This window comes from Rhipicephalus microplus, chromosome 2, assembly GCF_043290135.1.
Source record: "Rhipicephalus microplus isolate Deutch F79 chromosome 2, USDA_Rmic, whole genome shotgun sequence".
Classification (NCBI taxonomy): Eukaryota; Metazoa; Arthropoda; class Arachnida; order Ixodida; family Ixodidae; genus Rhipicephalus; species Rhipicephalus microplus.
Genome location: NC_134701.1, coordinates 236,729,323 through 236,754,603, shown reverse-complemented (window position 1 = coordinate 236,754,603; position 25,281 = coordinate 236,729,323). Strand labels below are relative to the sequence as shown.

At 46.6% G+C, this 25,281-nt stretch overlaps 1 protein-coding gene across 3 annotated transcripts in view; it reads right to left on the bottom strand.

The window, feature by feature from the left end:
• Nucleotides 1-1,121: 1,121 nt before the first annotated feature.
• Nucleotides 1,122-25,281, bottom strand: part of Pgant6 (Polypeptide N-Acetylgalactosaminyltransferase 6) — a 126,833-nt gene continuing 102,673 nt past the window's right edge. For all 3 annotated transcript variants that reach the window (XM_037421348.2, XM_075877835.1, XM_075877829.1), the window contains 6 exons: nt 19,071-19,237; nt 13,154-13,520; nt 12,053-12,302; nt 9,087-9,287; nt 2,944-3,198; nt 1,122-1,530 (listed from right to left, as the gene is read on the bottom strand). In XM_037421348.2, the coding sequence (XP_037277245.2) occupies nt 1,378-1,530; nt 2,944-3,198; nt 9,087-9,287; nt 12,053-12,302; nt 13,154-13,520; nt 19,071-19,237 (1,393 nt within the window). In that variant the 3' untranslated portion in view covers nt 1,122-1,377. The remainder of the gene's footprint in view (nt 1,531-2,943; nt 3,199-9,086; nt 9,288-12,052; nt 12,303-13,153; nt 13,521-19,070; nt 19,238-25,281) is intronic.

Genomic DNA, 25,281 nt, shown 5'->3' with positions numbered 1-25,281 from the left:
TGATGATGCAGTGATGGTAGTCAATGTAACATTTTACAAAGCCAGTGCGCCGGATAAAGGTGTGTCAATAACGACAGCCAATAGCCCAAAAGAAAGTAGCATTAAACGAAAGCAAAAATAACTTCTCCTCACGAAACCTCTTAAAGTTTCAAAACACAAACTTATGGCCGAATTTTAATGGTGTTTTGTCAGACCACTGACCTGTGTTCACAGCTCTAGCAAAAATTAACCTAAAGTTAAAAAAAAAGTGGTTATTACAAACAAGGTGCACAAGACTCGGTAGCCTTATTATACACCATCCTAAACACGCAATTAACACTTAAAACAAACACACACTTCAGAACAAGAACACAAGTATTGCTTGTAAGAAAAATATGGTCAGAAGGTCCACACTAAGTCATTAAAGAAGTTCAACAAGTCTCTCGGCAGATGCGCAGTTTTCCAATCTAACACAGTCTCCCACGTACAGATAGATGCCATGGCAAAGCTGTCGACGGGAAAATGTTCAGACGGTCCTAGCGGGCACAGGAATGAACACTGTTCGAAGAACCAGCGTACTTGAATGCCGCACCTGAACAGTACGTCGCAGAAGCACGAACCACTTTTGCAGCAAGACTCAAGGAAGAATCAAATGCATGAAGGTCGAATGAAGCTGGAATGCTGGTTTCCGGCCAGAAGCGTCCATCGATGCGCTTCCCACTACGCCCAATCAAGCTTCAGATACCGGGCTCAAAGCACAAATGCTTACGTCTTCATTCAGGGTGCTGATTACCTCGCTTTGCCAGAAACGGCAGTCTTTTGTCTTGAGAAAAAAAGCACAAAAAACACACATTGAGCCTTTTTAACACACAGTAGGTCTTCTACCCAGTCCTCGCTCTCTTTCCAGCTGCTTTCATCTACTTCACACAACGATGCGGCCTGACTGGGATTCTAAGGCGTTAAGTTCCACACAACATTGGCTTCCTCATGCCAAAAGTGCATGCCTCGTAGAACACGGAAAATATGTCGAGACTCTGCACTTCAATTTGCAAACAAGTCATTAAGAAAACAAAAATAAGCAACAAATACATCTTGAGACACTCCAGTTAAGACAGCACAAAGTTCTTTGCGGCATCACACATGTTGAAAATGTCTCTGAACAAAATATCTCACATTCACAACACCCAGTTTCAAGTCTCAGCGCAATGCCCGACTGGCTAAACAGACGAAACAGCCGATCAAGCGACTTTCAGTGAAACGGCCCGGGGACACGCACACAAGACGATGGACAATCCAGAGTCGTTGCCGTGGTTAGGCCAACAGAGTCATGAATGAAGTGCAAGGTCACGGGTGCGGCTCCCGAAAGCATGGCAAGATACAGTGGCATTGTTCTGGCGATCACCAATTAGTAAGCGCCGTCTCGTTCACGTGCTCGAAGAGCCAGCGTTGGGATACTGAGTTCGGGTCACACGAGTTCATGAAAATCTCGCGCCGTTCCGCGTCACAGTCGAGGCAGGAAGCTGTAATGGGGTGGCTGATCTGCTTCGTTGTCTGAAACAAGAAAAAATAAAGGCAATACTTTAGAGATTTTCGATTTTTTTTTACACTGCGAACAGCAAGTTGCCCTCTTGGCACGAACGAATACCAAATTTCATACAAATACCCACAATTACAAGTCATACTTAAACACGCACAGATTCGTAGAGCAAGGGAGTAAAAGTGCGATCACAAACCCACAACACAGAAGGCAGCGACATACAGGCGCTGAGTGTCCGTGTTTTCTGTCTTGTGGGCGTGTGTTCGCACTGTTACTTTTGAGCTGTACAATGAACCAACTCACCCAAAACGAAGTTTTGATGAAGCAGAGGCTTATGATGGAGATAGAAAAAGAATGTGTAGGTGACCTTGACCCTCGGTTTACGTGCCTGGTTGTGTAAAACGCGCGCCCGCGATCCTGTGCCCTGGCGCCATCCTTCGTTTACGCCGTGTTTCATTGCGCTGCCACAACCAATCTCGGAGGCCACGTAGAAAGAGGTGTGTGGTTGACATTTGCTCCGCTAGGTGCCGCTACGATCTCAGCTGCCCACCAGAAAAGCATCTGCTCTCTCAGTGCACTCAGTGAATTAGTTTGCACTAATAGACCCTCTTTCCATGATTGTAAAGCTAGGTTCCCTGCGATCAAGCAGGCCCAACGAATGGCAGCTAGTCCCATCCACAAGCAACGCGTTCAAGCGCAGCTTGCGCACGCCATGAAGCGCAAAATTTAGACTCACATCACTTAATATGCACATGCACAAGAGACAAGCACAACTATGAGCAGCTTAGACCTTGTCTCCACTTGAGACCTGGCAGGTGCCACGACTAGCAGGGCCATTAGGCACCGCCGGGAAGCGCACTTGTGAATTATGAAAAGGGTCTACTATCCTATCTTATCTTAAAATCAATTATGTTCCAACGTCATATATCATGCAACTAATTTGAACCAGATCCGTTCATTTCATACCAGTTTTTGTTTTTTAAACAACTTTGTGGACATTTGAAACATCGTAAGTAAGTTCTAGACTGCAAATGTTTGGAAAAGAAATAGGTAAATGCGTCAATCTAACCTAGGACGGTCAGTCTATCAATTCAGCTAACCAGGAGCTGGCGGTAGGCAGCACGAGGGCGAAATAATCGACCACTCGAAACACACAGATAGTATAAGGTGGCGGAATGGTTAGTAAAGGTAAGTTAACAACCATCTATTGTGTAGCACGAAGCTAAAATGAAAGTCAGAAGACTTTTTTTCAGAAAGAAAGCCTTCCTTCCGAGAACTACGCACAGGTTTCTTTGCGACTTCGTGCTACAAATGACCGCCTGTCAATTTATCTTTCTCAACTATTCCGCCGCCCTGCGGGACTCATTTGCAAACAGTGTCACTCGTTGCTCTTGCGACTAAAAAGTCTTTTCCTGTCGTATACTCACCGTGTCATACTTGAAGAGCTGGTTCCCGTGCATTCCGTGGCAGCTCCACAGCACCACGGGTGCCCTGGACTCCGAGCTAGAAACGTCAAAGCAGACAGTGCGCTTCTGTGGCCGGATGTCCTTGTGCCAGGTAAGCACGAACTGCTGCTCTCCCGACTGGTCCCGGTGGTCTCGGATGCACTTCTCCAGCGTGAACCGCTCGTTCTGACCCTTGAACTGAGTGTCGATGCACAGCGAGCTCTTCTCGTGCCGGATCTGCGAAGTGAAAAAAAAAAAAGAAACGAGGACATGACATCTCTTAAAAGGCACCTGACACCATGTTAATGCGAACGGCTCACCCGCATAGCGCGTGTAAACACACGAATGATGATAACGAAAAACACGAGTGATGATGATTACAATCATCATCCGTTCGCTTCTCTGTCCTCATCGCGGGAGTGTGTAATAATCATCATCATCGTGTGCGCGCAATCTGCAGCACCCGGCTGCCTGTTCGCTGTTGAGTTCCTAAACGTCGTCCCATCTATACGACACTTAGCGGTGGCCTCAACGAAGCTCCGGGGACATGGCAGACTAACAGTAGAACCAACCATTGAAAATTCACTTCCACCACGTATGACGTCTAGGTTAGGACGACATTTTTTCAGGCTCCAGAATTGAGTAGAGAACTGATTGATTGATTGATTGATTGATTGATTGATTGATTGATTGATTGATTGATTGATATGTGGAGTTTAACGTTCCAAAACCACCATATGATTATGAGAGACGCCGTAGTGGAGGGCTCCGGAAATTTCGACCACCTGGGGTTCTTTAACGTGCACCCAAATCTGAGCACACGGACCTACAAGTGAGTAGAGAACTGCATGGCAGCCAGAGACGGAGTGCGGACACACACAATGATCATTGTGACAAAAGGCGGCAATAAGGACGGATCGAGAGATAAACAGATGATAACGATTACGATAATGCCTAAACGAGGACGAGGCGCGTAGCAAACGTCTACAATATAATTATGTGGTACGCTGTTGCGTAGTGCCCCGGAAACTTCGAGCACCCTGGCTTGTATAACTTACCCATATGTTTAAGTTTACGGGCCTCTACCATTTTCACCCTCATTGAAGTGCTGCCGCTACGGCTGGGAGACGTTACCACGATTTTTTTTAACCCCTTGATCCTCTCTTTTGTGCGCGCTGAAATCTTGCCATAGTGAATTCCCTACAAAGCCGCTCCGTTTTCATAACTTGTATCTTCAGGTCGGCAAGAGTCGTCAGGTGGGCTTGTTCGTATAGATAATTAGAGCACTTGGTTGCAGCCCCAACTCGACACGAGGACGGTGGAATCAGGGCGCTACGTGAGTGTCTCGTTCGTGCCTTAATTTCTGCGTCCTTGTGTGGAGTTTACTCTGCAACCAAATACAGGTCGGTCCACTGTTAGAGGGAACACGCGAGCACGTAGCCTGCACTCTGCGGCGGTTGCATACAGCACTATCAACCAAAAGTTGAAGAAACCGCATGCGCTTTCGGCACAGCCAAACGCGATAACGAGTCATGGCCGGTAGGCAAGTGCTGCTCGATTAGGGCCGGTTCACGCTAGCGGCAAGCCTGCCTCGCCGTTCGACGTTCCCAGGCAGCCCTGCAAGGCTGTTTGCTTCGCGCACGTCTGCCGTTCTTCACCGTTCGAAAAATGGGTCCGAGACCGTTTTTTTGTGACGTTTGCCGTTTGCCAGAGATTGGTTCAGCCAATCAGCGACGGAGGAGCAACATGGCAGAGCCGCGTCGTCTGCTTTCGCCTCACTTCAAGCTGCTTGCTTCGCGGCTTTCACGAATGTCGTACGTGTTGTTCACAGACTACGTTCCAGCAGTGAATAGAGCATTTTCGCCTGTCCGGTATTTTAAAAAGCGCACAGCAATTCAGAACGACGTCCCCAAAGCAAGGCGTTTGTACAAGTGTCGCCAGCTATCCAGCGTTAGCAACAAACAAACATGTAATGTATGCCTTCCGAAATTTGGGAAGCCTTGCTCAGGCCTAGAAAATCAATTATTTGAGTATGGTTCTCAAAAAAACGATGCCGAACCGATTCGAGTGCTGTGTTGTCGAAGCTAAAAGACACGAGTCTAAAGCAAATAGAAGCTTCGGTTGAGATCTTACGAGCTACAGAGTGCACGGCGACCGCTTCATAGATTCGAGGCGGTCGACGACTGCATTCGGAAGGGTAGCAATGTTTGTCGGTGGTGGTAGTGGTTAGAAGATGAGAAAAGGCACCTAATTTCTGCAACCCGGTCGGGAAGCTTGCCGTGCACTTTCCCGCGGACGGCGGCGGCCGACGGTCTACGGCGCCTGGGCCGTTACGGCAGGCTTGCCGACAGCGCGAATCGGCCCTTACACGCCCTCTCCGCTGGCGCAAAGCGCGATGCCTGCCGTGCTTGGACTGCTGCCAACAAATCGAACGTGGTGCGCTGGCAAGCATCGCTAGTTGCACGAGCGGCGAGGGAGGAGTGTAATCTAGCAGCGCTCGTCAACCAGCCACGAATCGTTATCATGGCTGGCAATAGACGACTCCGAAAGGGAACGTGTTTTTCTTAGCTTTCGGCTGATGGTGCTGTATGTGCAGCCGCGGCAGAGAGCAGTCTACGCGCCCACGTGTTCCCCCCAACAGCGGACCGGCCTGTACCTTTCTCGCCGACTACGGCAGGCAGTAGACGAGACTCGCGGTTACAAGCCTTTACAAGGTAGCGAATTGCAGGTGTTGACAGCGACAGAAAAAGAAACCTTTCGAAGATGAATTGCGCACCGACATGCAGCTTCCTTTTGTCGGGCCCGCTGAGTGAAAGAACAAAAATACATTACACGAAAAAAAAAAAACGGGCAAGAAGACCGGGCAACGTCAGCGATAAGCGACGCGCGGCGCCCCCTTTAATAAATTGAAACCTACGCGACGCGACAAACGAAGTGTGGCAGCTTGGGCTATAGTTGGTATGGCATGACGATAGTTATAGCGCGACAAACGAGCCTCGTGTGTATAGCTTTTGTTCAAGCGGGCCCCGCTACGCTATCGCAACAAGCGATCCGACGCGGTCCACGGAATGTCGCCAATTTAGCGCTTGAACGATCCCAAGGTGCGTTCGTTTTTTCTTTCTTTTTCTCCTGTCGCTGCCGCCGCCAGCCTCTTTGTCGGTTATCGTTTCCAGTTATCACCTCGCACACTTTGTCCTTCCTCTTTCTCTCCAGTTCTCCGAAAACCGTTTTTTTTTCACATACCCTTTCGCCGTGCATATTGTGCGCGGTAACTTGTTTTTGCTTTTGAACAGTCTCGCGAAGTCTACTAGGTTTCGTAATGAAAACGTGACGCAAGAACATTATTTTATCAAACACGTGCGATCGCAAAAACAATAAAGAAAAGAAAAAAAAAAAGAATTAGAACGTAGTTGGTACGGCAGAAGTACAGGTTCACCGTTACCATGCACAACCGACATGAGCAACGTTCTCTACAAATGTTTAAAATACGCGGTTCCAAAAGTTCCCCGGGCGAGAACACGACGCCGAGATTACAGATCGGTTATCGAAAGCGCCAGCAACACAAAATTGCTCCCTCAAAGAGCAGAAAAAAACACCAAAAACAGCAAAAGAAAGAAGGGAAAAGACCATAATGGAAGCACCCTTTTCATCGCCGCTGAAGAGTAAAGACAGAGCAAGTTAACGTTTCGTGCGAAGCCTTTTAGAAGCCTGCTGCCACGAGAGAGATTCGTGTATTAAACGATTCACGCGCACCGAAAACGTGCGCCATTAAAAAAAAAAGAAAAGATTTGAACGCTCTCTTGTTTGTTTTCTTTCACGCAGAAGGGCATGTAAAGTGTTTGCTCTCATTGAAATAAATACATTGGATTAGAAACCAATGCAGGTGGTAGATATTATTTATATCAGCCGTCAAACTGTCTAAACTATGGCGGGCATGAAACGCTGTTAATTTGGACCTAGTATTTTTTTCTAATTGTTCATACACCACAGATAAATAGGAATCCAGTATAGTTTACATTACACTCATGCAAAAAAAAAAAAAAACGTCGCAAATTACAGGACCGCAAGAGGAACGTTAGGCGAGTGGAGTAAATCATGTACACTTGGCTATATCGTTTCTAGCTGTTTGTATCACAACATCGTTGGTAGGTCCTAACGGTAACGGAGACATATTAGGTCATATACTGGCTAACCTGCAAAAACGTGTAGCTACGCAAGCACATGAGCCCCTGCTCACAAAATATTCCCTCGCGGTAAAGTAGATCAAAAGTACGCATATGTAAGCCCATTATTAATGTTGCCTACATTATTAATGTATATGTCCGGCCTCATGAGTCCGGTTATTCCTTTTTTTTTTTCATCAAGAATAGAAGAATTGGTAACATTGTGTTTCCAGCGCTTCGAGTCATTTCTAGCGATGTTTGCTCCCGATAATACTCGGAGAGTTCAGAGATTAAGTACACAAGCCCACATATCACAGAATGAGCGCTCAGCAGAATCACGCAGAATTTTTCATGCGTCCGCTAGTGTTGATAATCTGTACATGCGCAAAATTTTAGTAAATGCCAACGAGTGTAACTTGTACTAAGTTACGGTACCCTGTCCGCTTGGCGATTCGCTGCACCGTACTAAGCCAGCAGTGAAAAGAGAACCCCTAGTGTACAGGTAAAAAGAAAAGGGAAGTTCCAGGAGTGACCTTGTACGTGAAGGTCTAACACCGATAAAACTACAACTTCTGCGAAACATGCGGGAAAGCAAAACAAAAGAAAAGCAGGGCAGTTAACGAACAACTCAGCATCGCAAGCTGAATAGTTAAGAGGTGTGGCCAACACCGCGTCACTTATCATGCGTCTTGTTCTTCGTACCCCAAAAAAAAAAAAACTGAGATAAAGCCATGCCTGTAGAGGCTTGCTAAAAGCAAGTGACACATACCCTGCGCGCCAGCAGAGCATCGCTTACGTTGCAACCGCTAGTCACATTAAGCGTTAAACGGACGCCTCAACAACACGGTTTTTGCTGCCTTGGAAGTGGGGATAAAATAGAATGAGAGATAAAAAGAGAGAAACGCTGCATACGAGAAACACAGAAACAACTACACTTGTTAATTACCGTAATCCCGATGCAACCCCCTCCCGCCGCTGGCTATTCCATACTATCAATCACTTCATTTCGTAACAACAAAATTAATAAATGAACAAATTGAAAGAATTTATTGAAGAATGAGAGAAAGAAATGAAAAGAAATAAAAAAATGAAGATTTAAAAGACGCCGCTACACCTGGAATTTTCGAAAAATGACAGAAAACGACCATCCTAGCAGGGCCGGAAAAGCAAAGCAGGGCGCTGGGCAACGTTCACCGGAAATGCTCGTTCGGTCCCAGCTAAAGAAAAGATGCAACAACTGCACAGCGAGTGCGCGACGGTTTTTGCAGCTTGGTCCCTAAGCTCGGGCCCCTAAATCGGTCCCTAAACATCCAGTCAATTTTCAGTTTCTAATTTTCACATTAGATACTGGACGATAAGTAGTTGGAGAACTTGTTTTATGCGTAGAAGTTTTTACCCGGCCCGACTGGTCCCTGTCGAATTTTTTCACGTTTAAACACAACAAAGCAGATCCTGGAGCATCTTACCGTTTCTACTCATTTTATATTCCCGCCGCAGCAGATCACGTATGTTCGTTGTCATATATAGTAGATCGTATATAGCAGATTCGTATGTACCAGATCGTATATAGCAGACTCCTATATAGCATATCACGTAACCAACATACGGGTCTCCCCCCTCGAATGATCTCGGAAGTAGACGACACTGACTATAAGAAGCATGCTCAGCTCCCGTGTAACACGCTAATATAATGATACATGTTGGGGTTTTACGTCACGAAACAACGATATGATACCGAGAAGCGGCTTAGTTGACGGCTTCGGAAATTTGGGCCATTTGTTGCTCTAACACGCATCTGAATTGAAACACGGGCCTAGGCCTCATGCATTTGGACACCACCGAAATTCGGCCGCAACAGCCTTGATTTGGGGCAGTCGAGCACCATAAGCACTCGCGCACCGTGGCGGGCCACATATAACAAGTCGTCCAATGGAGAAAGCTGATCGCGGTGTCCTCGCTCACCTCTCCCCACGCGTAGTCGGGCGGCTCGATGGCCGGGTACTTGGAGGGCTGATCGAAGGCCACGTTCTCCATGAACCACTTGAAGGACTTGCAGTTGAGTCGCCTTCGGAGCTCCTTCTGAGCGGTCAGGTCACCGGGTTCCAGGTTGCGGTAGTGAGGCCGCCGCATGTACAGGTACTCCTTGTACTCGTCCATCCACACCTGCACAGAGCGAAGGCCACCCGAGGGCTTCCGTCTTCACAGCGGGGTATTTATGTCGACCTACTATTGCTCGTTGCAATTGAGTGTTGTAATATCAAGACACAAATGGGAAAGCTGCGGCATGAGAACTAGTCACCAACGATCACGACCTAATAGTTTCTCTTCCGTTATAAACAAGCTCTTTTCATCTATTCCATTGACGTGATCGTTCGTTCGTGTATATTGCCTTCAATAACCTCCATAACTGTGGTGCGACAGCTCTCGGAGCCAGTAGACGAGAAAAAATGACTCTAGTGGTTGCTACGACACGCTCCCTATCCAACTTCTACGTACTTTAAAAAAAAAAAAAGGCGAGATATGACCCCCCACAAGACCCGTGGCGAGCCAGCTGTGTCCTCCTGAGAGCGCACGCTTTTACGAGCATCCTATAGGCGACGAAACGAAAGAAGCCGTGTTCTCCCAGCTAGAAAGCAAGAAAGAAAACGGGACAAAAAAGAAAAACGTCACGCAGCATCCTTCGTCATCTTGATAAAAAGCCACTCTGACAACTGAGACCAAAAATTAAAAGGATGGGCTAGCTCCCACGCCGTCGTGACCGGAAAGCGGCGCTGCGACAAGTGGGTTACCCCACGCCGCTGTTCTAACACTCGCGCTACATTCGGGGAGCTTCAAAATATTTCGTCAATCAGAAGCAGCGCAACCGTCAGACAGTAAACGAAAGCGCGCAGAGTACGGGGCGTAATTTGGGCTGTCCGAAATAACAGAGGAGGCTTGGCGTGGTTAATCACTTTCGACTAGTCTAAGTTAGACACGGAAGTGAAAGGGGGTCGAAGATCGAGCGGCCGATTCACCAGAGTATACGTACGGTATACCTACCCTGCTGTCGGAGAGTATACATACCAATATAAACAGAAAAGTGAAGGCGGAAAGAAAGGTTTCCGAAGACCTCAAAATACGTGAAACATTGCCGTCCCACAAGAACGACAAAAAACAGTACGCTGGAATGGAGGCGGAGGGACGCTGAAATGCTCTTTCATCAAGCGTTTAGCAAATGCCTCGTCGTTAATTAATACGAGTCTTGACAGAGCCCATCGCACCTCGAATACGCCACGCAGACGACGCGACAGCCCTGTAGGTTAATTACGCGGAATTAAAGCGAAAGTCGTCAAGTAAGCCAACGATTAATTGCCGTCGCGTTCGGGCATCGTTATTTTTTTCAGCAGACAGGGCGCGAGATGCGGCGAGTGTCGCATTCTGACGCGGCATCGGATTGCAGGGCTCGCGGCAGCTGCTCTTGGGACTCGCGTTAGCGGTGAAAGCATCTTCGCCCGAGAGTCTCTGCGTGGTGTGTCAAGCAACGGAACCGAAGCAGCAGGGGCCATCACGCCATTACAGCACTAATTCCAGCACTATAGCAGCACTATATAGCACTAATAAACCAAAGACGAAAAGCGCAACGAGGTAAGTAGCATAAACCCGAACAACCTTTTATGACAATGAAGGGAAGGCCACGGAGGCGCAGCTTCTGCGCATGTACTCCTACGCGAAGTACACTACGGTTTGGAGCACGTTTCGTACCGCTGCGAGAAGCGTTTATTTATGCAAAATGTTTCATTTAATTCTCACCCCCCCCCCCCAAAAAAAATTATGCGATCGTTAAGTTACAATGACTAGCAGTAGCATTCGCGCGGTTGGACTCCGTAAATTTCATTTTATTGCCAGGAAAACTACGCGAGTAATTGCTTAACAAGGTACCTCGAAAGGGAGCCAAATCCCACCGGGCAATGGCGCTTCTCCTTGGCAATGGTCGAGTTCAGCAGCGATTCACTTGTTTTTCACAAATCCTGCCACGCGTGTGATGCTTATCACTGGTAATCAAGAAATTACGGTCACATCAGCAACGTCGCGTGCCATAATTTCGTTGCTTGCTTTAATTACTTCAATTCGGATAAAAAAGAGCACAATATTACCAGACTACTGCGCCTGTCATTCATTACGAATGTACAGAGGCGATGAAAAAGAGAAACGCGAACATGCGGTACCTACCTTACCTTCTGTTTCACATTTGTTTTCAAGAGCTTGTAGCCTAGATGGTGATAAATTATCAAACGCGCTAGAGCCATTCATGGCACAATCATACTTTCATTGCCACAACAGCGACGGTGTGATGAAACCAACCAACCATGCTGCTCGCATTTATTTCCATCCTGACTGTGCGTAACACTTTGAAAAAAAAATAAGTACACTGATATTATTACCTTAATTCGGACAGCCACGTTCGGTGAAGAAGGAAGCGCCAAACACTGTGCCACCCGCGGAAAGAGGCGCTATATGAGCACTTCTTCTCTCTTTCAACCATGAAATGTACTCCAACACCATCATTAGTGTGCTTTCCTACCTTCCTCCAAAGCTGCCACCAGAGAACCATAAACAAACATTATTCACAGCCTATCCACGGAGTGAATGATGAAGAGTGCGGCGAAGCTCGGTTTGTCCGTCCGTCTGTCCATCCGTCCGTCTGTCTGTCCATCTGTCTGTCGGTCTGTCCATCCGTCCGTGTGTAAGTGCTCTCCTATCACACTCGCCCCCATTTACAGCGCACGCATCCACGCCATCTAGTGATCAATTCAGGTACTGTCACAGCGCAGCGCCATCTAATGAACCATTGTAAGAAACAGCCAGAGGTGGCTAGGACTAACAACAATGAAGGGCCTGAGCCACAGCTTAATTCGCTCCTAATAAAACGGCAGTCACGGCACACCTACCTCGGCTACACGTCGGTAGTTTCGGCCGACGAAGTCCCCGATGCCCGGGTTGGGAAACGGGGCGAACTTGCGGTAGATGTGTCCCACCCGGGAGCAGGGCGCGTCCACCATGGTTCCGCCGCACTGCCAGATCTTGAAGGACAGCTCGTACTGCTCGCCTCCCCACACGTCCAGCCCTTCGTCGTAGCCGCCCAGCTCCCAGAAGTAGCGACGGCTGATGGCGAACAGACCGCCGGCCATCACGGGGCTCCTGAACGTACATCAAGTCGTGCTGACCGGGGAAGACGCCAGACGTCAACACACGCAACGGATAAGCCCCAGTAAAATGTGACGAAGCATCAGGGAAGCGTTTATGACATGCGTAACGCGCTGCGTCTGCATTTAACTTATTATTTTAATACTATACGAAACCACGGCATACAGGAAAGTAAAGCCTTGGACAACACGTGACGCAGGAAGGACCAATTGCTGCCAGTAATATTATTGAAGGTGACAATGCCTACATAAAGTCTGCTTGTTCTCTGTAGCACAAAAAAAACCGCTATCATTTGTTTTATTTACTTATGCTCGTGACGAATGCACTATGCGTGACGCGCACCGGTTCATGTGATCTAAGTTGGTCTTCACGGCAGCACGCCAGTCGCACCAACATACTTTTAAACTTTTAGCAAAGCCTTCAATCGGTTTAGATTATAGCAAATTCATTCACAAGCTCTTAGTGTCTATACCATCAAAAGAAGGTACCAAATTTTCCCCAAAACACTTTTTTTTTCGGAGCATGGAGGTTTTTCTTTGTTTATATTTTACTTTGCCGCTATGCCAACGAACGCCTAAGAAATCGTCGCCACCGAAATTACGAAATAGTGAACTTAGATAACGGGCTTAAACAGGAAACATTAGTTATTCTAAGACCACGTCGCGTTAAATAACTGAAGGAGTTCATTGCTTCGTTCTTTTCAATGCCCATTTAATCATTTCTACATAAACACTCTTTTTTTCCTATGATGCCACTGTCGTGGTCCCCTTTTCCATGGTACATGTGACTATACTTAGGCAGGGCGGCAGGGTTATGCCATGTTGGGAAGAGTACGTTGTGCGCACTTGAAGGGCTCGGTGGGGTTGGCCAGGTCCTCCGGGAGCAGCGGGAGCCTCTTGTAGTAGAGCTCCCAGTCGAAGGAACCCCGGGCGCCTTCGTCCTGGGCGCGGTAGGCGAACGTCTCGTAGTCGATGACGTCGATGAAGGGGCACACCACGGTGCGGTAGTCCTTGGCGATGGGCTCCAGCAACGGAGGCAGCCAGTTGACGTTGGCCTCGGTGTGCGAGTCGAGGAAGATGAGCACGTCGCCCGTCGCCTGCCGGGCGCCCAGCAGTCGAGCTCGGATGAGGCCCTCTCGCCGCGTCGCTCGCACCACGCGCACCTTGTTCCAGTGCTTGGCGATGTAGTCCTCCAGGGGTTTCTTCAGCTGCTCTGCAGGGTTTGAAACAGCGGCGGAGGTACAATGAGCGGGTTCTGTTCACATTCAGTCGGTGCTCAGTCCCAACTCACTCGACCCGAACAGCGCACGACGCGACAGCCACGCGGGGAGCAGCCCATAATTTCACGAAACAGGAGCGCGAACTTTGCCGCAGACATATATGAAACGAGGAAGTACCAGTCGATATCATACAAAAAAAGCGGGCTTCCTACAGCGAAGCTGTCAAGCTTTTCTTCGGTCCGTGCCGTAGTGCACACAGAAACTATCGTCATGACGAACGGCCTCGACATACGATGTCATCTCGACATACGGGCCAAGTCAGGAGACGCTCTCTCCTTTTGCCCCATTCGTGGGCATTTTTGTGAAGAATGCCCAAATAAATAAATAAATGAAAATCTCGCGTCACCTAGCAGCTGACACAGCTGCGCCCAGCGCAGGCAACGCAATAAGTTAAATATGGTATATCCCAATGAAGCTAAGACTATTCAGGTACGCTTAGTTAAGTATATTTTAATTAAGAGGAAGTTCAGCATGATCAAGTTGATGAAAGGTTCGAGTTAAGAAACGCAAGTTTTTTAAATATATCTTTTTGGTTTTGTTTGCTTTCGTAAGCTTAGGTTCTTACTTTCATGACAAAAAAACTGAAGATTGTAATTAAGCTCGAATCAGCTGTATATGTCTTTTAAAGAGAACAAGGTGGCTGGTTAAAAATCAGAGCAGCTCGTAGCATAGAGTCCCCTGGAAGTTCTCACCTGCACAGTAAAAAATCTTACACCCAAAAGGGTGGGAAAAGGGTGTTTTTACTGTAAAGCACCTTTTGCAACACCCTTTAACAACCATAAATGATCGATTTTAAAAAAAAAGCACTCCTTCATTTGGGTGCTTGCCTCGATAGCACCCTAAAATATACCCTAAGGGTGCTTTTGCGCCTGAAAATGGTGTAGGTGACGATAGATGAGATGGAATATGCAGTGAAAGAAGAACACAAAATTATATTATCTAAGGTTTTACATCCCAAACACCGCAATATAATAATTATGATAGGGTCGCCGTAGTGGAGAGCTCGAGAGATTTTGACCATGTGGTGTTCTTTAACGGGCGCTATTATCGCACAGTGCACAAGCTTCTATAGCTGATTGCCATTTGATTTGGAATGAAGAGTTCACTAAAGTTACATGTTCACAATAGACATGATTGCCAAGCTTTTGTGATAGAAGAAACCCAATCCTTTCCGTATATGTGAGCCTTCACCTATACAATCCGTTTTCCTAAAGACCCTTTCTGGGCAACTTCTTGAGTTTGGACATCATATTTCTGGTAGTTCTGATAGCCCGATCGAAATGATCTTTTGCCCACATATTCATTGACATGTGAAGGGTGCATGTATTTTGTTTAAATTTTGATGTCGCCTGTATATTTATTACGAACCTTAAGTAAGCACTTATTGTGAGCTGGATATACAAAAAAATTCATTGCCCTTGGCTGCAGATTAACGAAAGTTTTTTTATCGCATCTCCTCTTAAGCTTAGTTTACACTATAGTTAAACCAAGTTAAGAATGGTCAAAACGTCTTTATGTCAAAACTAATTAGGTCTATTTGTTCTGGATTAAGCTAATCTAGCCAAGCTTGTCATTCGTCGCTAAACAAAAATACGGAACCACCGTAGGTTCAAACGCGTACCGCGGAGAAGCTCAACAACAAATGACGAGCTACGTACGATTTATTTCTCGTTCCTGACTATAGTTATTCCTCCTTTACCCTTGTCCATTACTTAAATCATGGTTTCGGTTTTCCTAAGCACTAATTTGGTCTTATATGACATAATCAGAGTATTTCACTAGTTTTAAGCAAATCCAAGTAACCGACCGCTACGGAAACCTTACTTTTTTCTTTCGTCCTCTTGTCGGCCACCGACTCCCGCCCTCTCTCTCTCGTACCGCTATATCGACTTCCGCGAAGAATAATGCTAACACTATCGCACAAGTCCTACCAGAGACTTGGAGCACGAGTGAAAATATAGCATTCCATATAGCCACAGGAGGCCATGGTATCTGTGCAAAGCGATGGCGCGTTGGCGCAGCTTTACCGCGTGCTGTAAAATCTGCCATAAGAGGCGTCGACTTCTTTATTCTAGTAACTATTGTCATTGCTTGATGCCGTGATATCCTGGACATTTTGAACAGCGCTCTTGATACACTCGCCTATCGCAATTCATCATCTACGGCCCCTGCGCTATTTATGCCCGATAAAGGTCAGAGCCATTCTTCGTCGTTTGGCGACTCTCTAAAGTCGATTCACTTTCGAGTCACCTCACTTTTTATCAAACTGTTTCATCTTCCCCCGTCACGACAGAGCTTCGTCCTTCCACCCGCAGCGACTCTGTTACTCTGGCAGACCATCGATCACAGAGGTTTCCGAATTCGCATTCTTCTTCGTCATTTAAACGGGAACATCGAGCAGCCCCGTTTGTTCTCTGATCGATTTTCGTCTCTTAATGGTCGGATTACAACTTTCTCTTTCAAAATTCGTGACGCTGCATTGATTAGGCGCTAGCGTAGAACTAAGCGAGGCCCCACGAAACGCCAGTAAGAGAGCCAGTGAGTCGAAATAATCGAGCGCGTATCATTACCGAACTCAGTCTCCGAAATGAGCGTTTATCGCGCCCTCTGCAAAGGCTTTGCGATGCGGCGCCACCTTTTTTTTTTCTTACGCGCGACCACAAAAGAAATATTACAATACAAATCAAGAGTGGCATTTTTCGTATATCTTATCTTTTTATGGAAGAACACAATCATGTTTGCCGGGTGCAAGCACTGGAACCCAAGTTTTGTAGCGAGATGTGAATAAAATTTCGTGGGTTCTTCCTTGTGGACCAACTTCTGCAGATGCAGGTAATTACACTCAAGTCAAAAGAGTACTGGGGCAACAAAAAAGATCGTAAAGAAGAAAACAAAACAAAGAACCATGATGGATACGCCCCACGTCCAGAAGGCGACAAGGTGACACTTACTTCAGCTGAATGAAATGAATGAACCTCTACGGGCTATATGAGGACAACAAGGCGATCCTGGTATTACCATGGCTTGCTTCGTTATCACGTTTTTTTGTCATGCCCTCTGTATTTATGGTTGCTACAGCCCGATCGTTCCTATAAACTTCAGTAAGGACGAAGAAGCCGATGATCGCGCCATCTATACTGGTGAAACCACTTTAGCGCCTTTCTCTACATGGCGGGAAGTATACATACAAAAAAAGAACAAATCGAGACACCAGCGGACAAGCTGTACGTATAAATAAAACGCAAGAAAGACAGCACGATAGGCCGAGACAAACAGCACTGTGGGAAAGGTACGGGGGGGTAGGAATTTTCTTTTCTCCATTTTTTTTTCTCTAGACATTCTTCGGGTAGCTGCGTTCTCCGCTGCCGCTGCTATTAAAACCGAGAAATCCCTGGGCCAGGTCACTGCGATCTCACCCCTCTTTTAAGAGATAATAGCGCCAGCAGCTGTCGCTAATGCAACCGTACGGGCCACGCGCCGTGCTTGGATTGTCTACGGCACTGGCCGAAGCGTCGCTTTATGGATCCGTATCCGGCCATCTCCGGAAGCAAAAGCCCCGTCTCGTTACTTTCATCCTCCCAGGGATACACCGTGTCTACGCCGTTAGCACGACGATGCCTTTTACTTCAGCTACCGTGTATTTTTATTTCACTTTTTCCCCCCTCGATCATCACCCGCACTGCCCATCACCCAGCTACTGATCTTTTTTTTTTTCTTTTTTCATGTGTGCTCAGGCAGCGTGTACACCCGACGCCCGTATCACCCTGTGCTCTTCCCGCGCGCAGGAAGGAAGTGTGCTGTTGCTTTATTCTCGGTGGAATGTCTACAGAACCCGGACGATGTGTGTTGCTGACCTCGATCCTTCGTAGAGCAAACGAGACTGGTCACGATAAGAAGGGTCGATACAGAGACAGGCAGGCGCCCGCTGGTTCCCTTTTTTGCTTTTAATCTGCCGCATCACCTCCTTTCGCTACTTGCTCGACGCATCCTGTCGGATGACGATAAGCGCGGCCAAGTGAGGGCCCTAGGGGATGGATGTCTGCGTATCGTTATGGCAATTTTGTACGCGGGAAAAAGCTTGACAGAAAGAGAGACTTCGCGTGCGCGCGTGCCTGTCCTCACACAATGACGAAAATGCGGGATTCTATCGGTTTGGTCTTATTAAGACACTGTGTGCTTTACCTCAGACTTTGTTTCATGACAAATTCTTTTAAGTGACAAATTCACTTTACGTAACATTTACAGCTACCTAACAAAGCTTGTATCTAATAAAAAAGTTGCATTCCTCTGAGATTTAACATCTATTTTTCATCCACGTGCTCCACAAATAACGTGTTGCAGATGTACCACCAAGCATATCCGTAATCTAAACATATTCAAGCGTGGTTACTTCAGAGCGAGAAGCTATAGTAGCCAGGAAGTTAGATACTGTCGGAGGGGAAAAAAAATTCCGCCATATCCACGAAGTGAATGATGATGAGTGGGCGAAGCTCCGGAGGTAAACCTGGTAAACCATGAATCCTCTGTACATTTTGCCCACTCGATTTTATTACATCGCTCCCCCTAGCGTACGTCGCCGCACTAAATCGAACGATTGCCTTCAACCAATGACACGCGCCATATGTGACATCATTCCTATTTTATAAGATCTCGCGTCTTTCATCAACTACAAGTACCGCTTTCTAGTTTATAACATCTTGCATCTTTTCATCATCAGCTACAAGTACCACCATCTAGTAAACACTACAAGAACTAAACGAGAGGTGGCTACATACAGGAGACGGTACCGCCATCTAGTGAACACTGCAAGAGCTAAACTAGAGGTGGCTACATACAGGGGACGGTACCGCCATCTAGTGAACACCGCAAGAACTAAACTAGAGGTGGCTACATACAGGCTACAGGGGACGCACAGCCCACGCCCTAAGGAGCTTCGCCCCTAAAAAGCAAGTATACTTCACATATACGAAACTATGGGCACCGGGTAGAAAGAAAGATAAAGCATCGGTTTTCATGGCGAAGTCAAGTACTCTACTGACACGTAAGACTTTTGAAAGCGAAAGACATTGAGGATACGAGCAAACAGGCGGGGAGCGAGTCTTCAGCACGTTGCAGCAGGACGCGACAGCACGTCAGAAGAGGAAATTATTTGCTCAAGATATTCGTTAAATGCTAGTCCTGTCAACGCGTAACTCTTTCAAACTGGCGCTTTGCTTCTGGTGCCATGGAATGACAAAGTACGGCTCGCTGTCCTTATTTCGGTCACAGCCTGTCATTCAGCACGAAACCCTAGCACTAATCGCATTTAGTACAGATAGCCATCACGAGATAGAAAAAACACTCACTCAATAAATTGTCTGAATCGTCAAACGTTCATGAATAGACATTTGCTCGTTAGATTGGAAAGTTCGAAAGCTCCGCACGTAAACGATACAGATTTTGCTCCACCATGCTGCCTAGCAAGACAGCCCAGCCGTGTGTACCTTTGTTGCTGTAGTCATCGGCCAGGATGATCTCCTTAATGAGCTCCGGCGGTGACCGGTTGAGCACACTGGTGGCAGTACGCAGAAGCGTAGTCCAGTGCTCGTTGTGGAATGGAACTATTACGCTCACCGTCGGCAGCTTGGACACGTAGTGCTTCTTCTGGCACCTGCGCCACACAAAAAAGAAAGTTACTCCTCAAACCGGCACTAAGCTCACCACAAAACTGGTTTAACGCGTTACAAAGCATCCAGGGGTGCAACAGCCGAAATTAAATTTGGAGCAGGTTGCGGAGAAAGAGCATTCATTTTTTTATCAGAAAAGACCGAATGTTGAGTAGCACAAAAAAAACTTACATTTAAAAAAAAAACATGTACTGACCAAACAACATCCCCTAAACCGTGCAGAGTGAATACGAGCACTGCTATTTCCATAAAAGTAGTATTTTGAACCACCTTACTGAGGAAACAATGATAAACTCTACATTAGCATTTGCTACGCCTGTCAGATCCTTTAACAGACTCTGCGAATTCAAATGTCGGTCTTCCAAGTGGGTAAACTAGAGATTCCGGAGATTAATTAAATTAAGCAGTAGAGCCGAAATGGCACTGACGGACTCCCGTGCTGTCTGCGTCTAACATAACACTAATATAAACTACGACAAAGAAAAAAAACGTAGCATATCGTAACAGTAACAAATAACGTAACCCGATCAACATAACATAACACTAACATAAACTCTGATAAGAAAAAAGTGAGTTACAACCAACAAGCGTTTGTCAGGCTTCATTGCGTTAGCTGCGCTACCTGGCGCAATAGCGAATTCAGAAATGCTTTGCAAAACAGCGCTTGGCTGCCTCAGAAGGCAGGCCGACGATCAATAACTTTACCCCAAGTAGCACTCGTGTACTTATGCCGCAGACTTTACGATCAATATACGAAAGCAACTGCTGCGATTCAAAACACAAATGTTCCAGACAGATTCGGCACGCATTTACTGTAATACACTAAAGCAGAAACCACGTTTAGGACGAGCCACCGTATCGATATGGCTAAAGCAACGACGGCAGATAAAAAAAGCAAATTTCAAATAAACCCACAAAAACTGTAAAAAAGTAGAAAAGAGATGAGATAGACAAAAAAAAAGAAACCACTCTTTGGCAGACTTTCTTTCGGGCGCGGGGTTTCCCAGTAACAATTTTTTTTTTCTGAACCATAAAAAAGCTTGGTTGGACCGCGAGAGGTTTCCGGGAGCTGCCGGATGAAAATGAATATCAGCGTTTTCAGTTATTCACCCCACCAAGTCTACTTTTCTTTCTCAATTTTTCCTTGTTTGCGTTCTTTCTGTGGCAAGTGAGTGCCTGCCGAAGCGGGGAGTAGCAAAACTGCAAACACCGATGCTAGACCGAGAACACGCAGACAGCGGGACAGTCAGAGAGCGAGAAAGTAAACAAGCGTCCCCACAGAACGCTAGCAATATCATCGCAGTACAGCACGTCGAGCGAGTACGTCGACGTTGTGAAATTTGTGCAACGACATCCTCGGCAAATTCTAAACACGATAAATGTCAAAAGCGACACGCGAAAATGATCGCGTAAAGCCATCTTCAGACTACGTGCGCTACGTACGCGAATCCTCGGTAAGGATCGCAAGCGTAAACACAAGCAATGTAATCAGGTTGTTCAGATTTTGGTGGTATTTAACGTAAATTATGTACCGTTTGGGGCGTAGCTGTCGGCGTGCCCGCGACTTTTACGACAAATACTGATGCGGTCGTTACTGTACGACCGATTAAAGCACTTTCGGTTTTCCCACTCTCCGTTCGCGGTGCTCCCGGCTTCTTTTAGATTCCGCGTTATCACGCGCATATTGCAAGCCACGCAGTAGCGTGTCTGTGCAGCTGGTTTGCCGGGGGGTAGAGGGCAGAAGCGTTAACACGTGCATTAACCAGCGCTCGTCGCGTCTTCCTTTTAACCCGATCAACCCAGCCACGACCAAACACGCGAACATTGCTAGGCTGCAACAATTGTAGCGAGGACGCAACGCACATTCAGCTTGGCGATTGGTACGCCGTAAAAAAGGGTATCGTACCCAAAAAAATCGATGTGGACATGCGTGGTCGCTAGCCACACGAACGGACGATACAGCAGTTACGCGATTCATCCTTCATATGGGTATAGCGCATATGGGTATATTGTGTGTGTCTCTTCTGTGCCCTTGTCGTGGTGCGCTATAGCGATATGAATGAGGAACCCCAACCAGCTGACCCGGCAACGTGACTCAGTAAATGCCGTACGCGATACGACACTTATGACTGATGCGACTGCAGTATGAATGGGGCCTAATTTAGTCGAAGAGGCAATGCGGCAATTAGGATCAGCCAGGCTCTCGCTGATACTCGCCTCAGAGATCTTTAGAAGCGAAGCTAAGATCATTTCCCCGTTAGAAATAAATAAGGCTTACAGCGCGCGAGTGAAACCGTGCAGCATCCTTTGCACCCGCACCTACAACATTCTCTTTCGCAGATGTCCTACGTGCAAGATATCTGCGTCAATCGCCTACCTTCTAAAACACATTAAACACGCGAAACAGAGAGTGACAGAGGCCAAACGCTGCACCCTTTTGTAGCAAAATATCTCCCAGGATTATTAGGTCACGAACGCACATCCAATATGCAGTAGCAAGCCGCACGCTGCGCTGACTCTTGAAGGATACATATAAATGGGGAAAATAAATGCACTCATTTTTCGTTTACGAAAACTTTTGCAAAAACTAGGTAACGAAACGCGTTGAAAAACTATGTAACCGAAAGCAAAGCCCCACACAAAATAGTTACGCGTTTGTATAACTGCAATCTGGCTTCACCTCTACATGACTATAATTGCGGGTAAGCACGTCCCATTTAGCATGTAATTTGCACACGCGTCATCAACTCGTTATCATGGCTCAAATATAACTAGCGTGTATATACAAAGGCTTTCCAACAAAAAATAATTATTTGTTACTTTATAATTTATTTATTCATAAGATTCTGACACATCCTAGCCATCGTGCAAGTTACCTAGTCGTAGTGAACTCCTGCCGAGTAATTTCACAACATAGGTTTAAAATGGCCCAAATACAGAATGTGTGCGCTTAATTATTTCTTTCTTTTTCTTTTTTCATTCCGCACTCATCAAAATGTAGCACGATGGAGCTTCGATGAAAATGCTCAATTTCGAAGAGTGCAGGCACTTTAAAAAAAAACATGAATACTCAGGAAGCGTGTTTCCTTATAGGTGGATACGAAACGAGCAATCACTTTAAACGTAAATAACTAAATTGAAGCAACCAGCAATCGCCGATCGAGTCTGCGGAGGTATTTAAAAATGAGCGAACTACAGGTGACTAAGCACATATTCACCTGAGAGCGGTTGAAGCCAGACTGCATGCTGACCCACCTGTGCACAGTTCAGGCGCACTAGCTTTCTTTGCATCTTCTGCGCATGCTCCACCCGGCGAAGGACATTGCGATTTCTCTATTTTTCATAAACTCCCTTCACTCTATATTCGGTCATTTCAGATAACCGAGAAGCTCAAGTGGGACGCAAAGTTTGCCCCGAACTACGCATGTGTCTTCCCACGTCACATGCGACAGACGTTGCCAATTACAATGAAACTTTCGGACCGTTCACGTAGAAGTTAGAGGCCATCACCCCAGTCCCCGACTCTGGTGTGTGGTAGTGGCACTCGCAGCTCGGAGTGTCGATATGCATAATCTTTATTTCCGCATAGGCTCGGTATCCTAATGAGCCTTTTAGAATCATCAAACAGGCGTCCTGTCAGAGTCATGTGCCTTTTCCTCCACAGCTTTTTTTTTTTCTAAACTCACCTGCAAAACCCCATAAGCAGACAATATCATCCCTAGATCAACTTGTAATTACACATCATTGCCCGTCTCACCTACGTGTTTTAGAACAGATCATTAGCAAACGAGCGTTCGAAAGGTGAATGGAACGCCAAAGGCACCCAACAGGAAAACAAAATGGATGTGTTACTTGAGTTGTGTAAGCATGGCGACGTCAACGTGTTGTCTCTGCTATGCAAGCTCTGACTGACCAATACCATGAACAGGAATACCAACAACGGATGACTAATAGGCGATAAGGGTACTTACATACACTAACCTTTTCCATTTGCATCACTGAAATCTAGAACATAATGTCTAAAACAAAGCTCTCAAAAAGCACCGCAGGAGGAAAGCTGCGTTGTTTTAAAAGTTCGCTGATGTACACGACGCGACGTTCTCCAGAGACTCGTGTACTTCGAACAGGATACGAGCGCACGCTCGCTCGCTGCAACCACGCCGAGTTTCGGGCTGCGACCTCCCCTGGGGTCACCACAGGAGGCCGTAAGTAGATAGGGACAGAACAAAAAGAGCAGTTTGAAAAAATATATGAAGCGACGAACGGGTGCCAGTGCCGCGGTAGATCCGGCGGAAATATCGCTAACGCAATATGCGTGTTCCCGGGCGCGCGCATAAAAGCCACCGGCACGCGAGACGGGAAGGAAGATGGGAGTGGAGCCGGCGGCGGAGGAGTAAGTTTTCTCCACAGGGAGTGTCTCCTCCAAGTCGACGGACGAGCGAGAAGAATGAAGAGAGAGGAAGGAGAGATTCGTGAGAGCACCGAATAGTCGAGACGATGCCTTGGACCGAGGTATAGCACGCTCACCGAGCGCATATAAATATTACATTGGGGCACGCACAAGACCACGCCGGGTGCCAAGGCTCGAAGGGCGCACGAACCGCTTCCTCACCTCCTTTCTGCAGGGGTATAATGCGGGACACGCGACCCTTCTGACCCGCTCAGACACCTATGCCCCGGGAAGAAGACGAGAACGCCCGAGGGCACATTCGAGGTGCGGGAAACGACAGCTCACGCTGGGCTTTTCTATACAGCGAAGCTGTCATATATGAGCCGGCTCTCGTGTAAGAAGAGCCTAATGCCGAGAGCGAGATTGTTCAGGCGCAAATGCGGGACTGAAGCACGCGGTAACGCAAACGCTGTCTAGATGGGGTAGAGAGACATTGTCCTCATCTTCGGCGTCGAACAGCCCTCCGAATAAGACCAGCGCTGACAATCATCCCGAGCCTGGACACTTCCATGAGTCCTCTGACTCTTTCTCTTTTCCGAAACAACAAAAACTTTATCACGTGCCATTCATTTCAAGATTCAAGGAGTCTTTTAGGTTTTCGTGATCCGGTGATGAGTTTTCTACAACTGCTTGAGAGGCAAGCGCGTCTCAGCTGTCCCACCGGAGATAAAACCATCTTCAAGGTGCTACACAGCTATGCCAATAGTTTTTGTTTTGTATTGTTTCTTTTTCACGGCAGAGCTCACGTGTGTCGTAGATAGAAATTATGATCATCATGAACAGCCCGCACTCAAATCCAATAGGCATTTTGTACAGATGACTGAAAAAAGAAGCTAAAAGATGCCCACAAGTTATGCAGTGACCTAGCCTCACACGGCTTCATAGAAGCTGGGCGTTTTTTTTAATAGACAAATTGGCTGTAGCTGTTAGCTTCAACAACAGCAAAAAAAGTCAACACTCCTGTGAATGCGTACATCACACGAACAATAAAGCCCACCGAACGCACAATGTCTGAGGCTTGTTTATAGTTGTTCTTTTTTGTGGCTATGAAATAATGCGCAGAAACATTGAGCATGTCACTGCGTTGTGTAAGCATTGTTTTTCTCTCTCTCTTTTTTTTTGATACCACAGCTAGTTCGGTAAATAAGTCGTGAAAACTATCAGCTCTGCGCGAAATAGGACCTAATATTCACCGTAAACTTACAGAGGCGAATCAACTGTTTAGCTAAACATTTACAACAAGACTTCGCGTTTAAATGCTGTACCGATGGCCACTGCAATATAAAATTGATCATCCTTATAACTGAGGCAAACACAGAATAGTTAGAAATCGCGACCACTGGGCTGTTCCATCCGTCTAAAAAGCAGGTATGAGGCTAGAGATACTTTCAGTTTTTTGCACTTGAATAAAAAAATAATACACATAAATCAGGCTGAATAGGAATAAATAAAAATAAAAGAAAATGGATGCACGGAGAACTTCTGAAAACCTCGTCTATGTTATGAGAAGCAAAGACCACGCAGGAAACATAACATCAAAAGACAAGCAGAAGAATCACAGGAGCAATTTCACGCGTG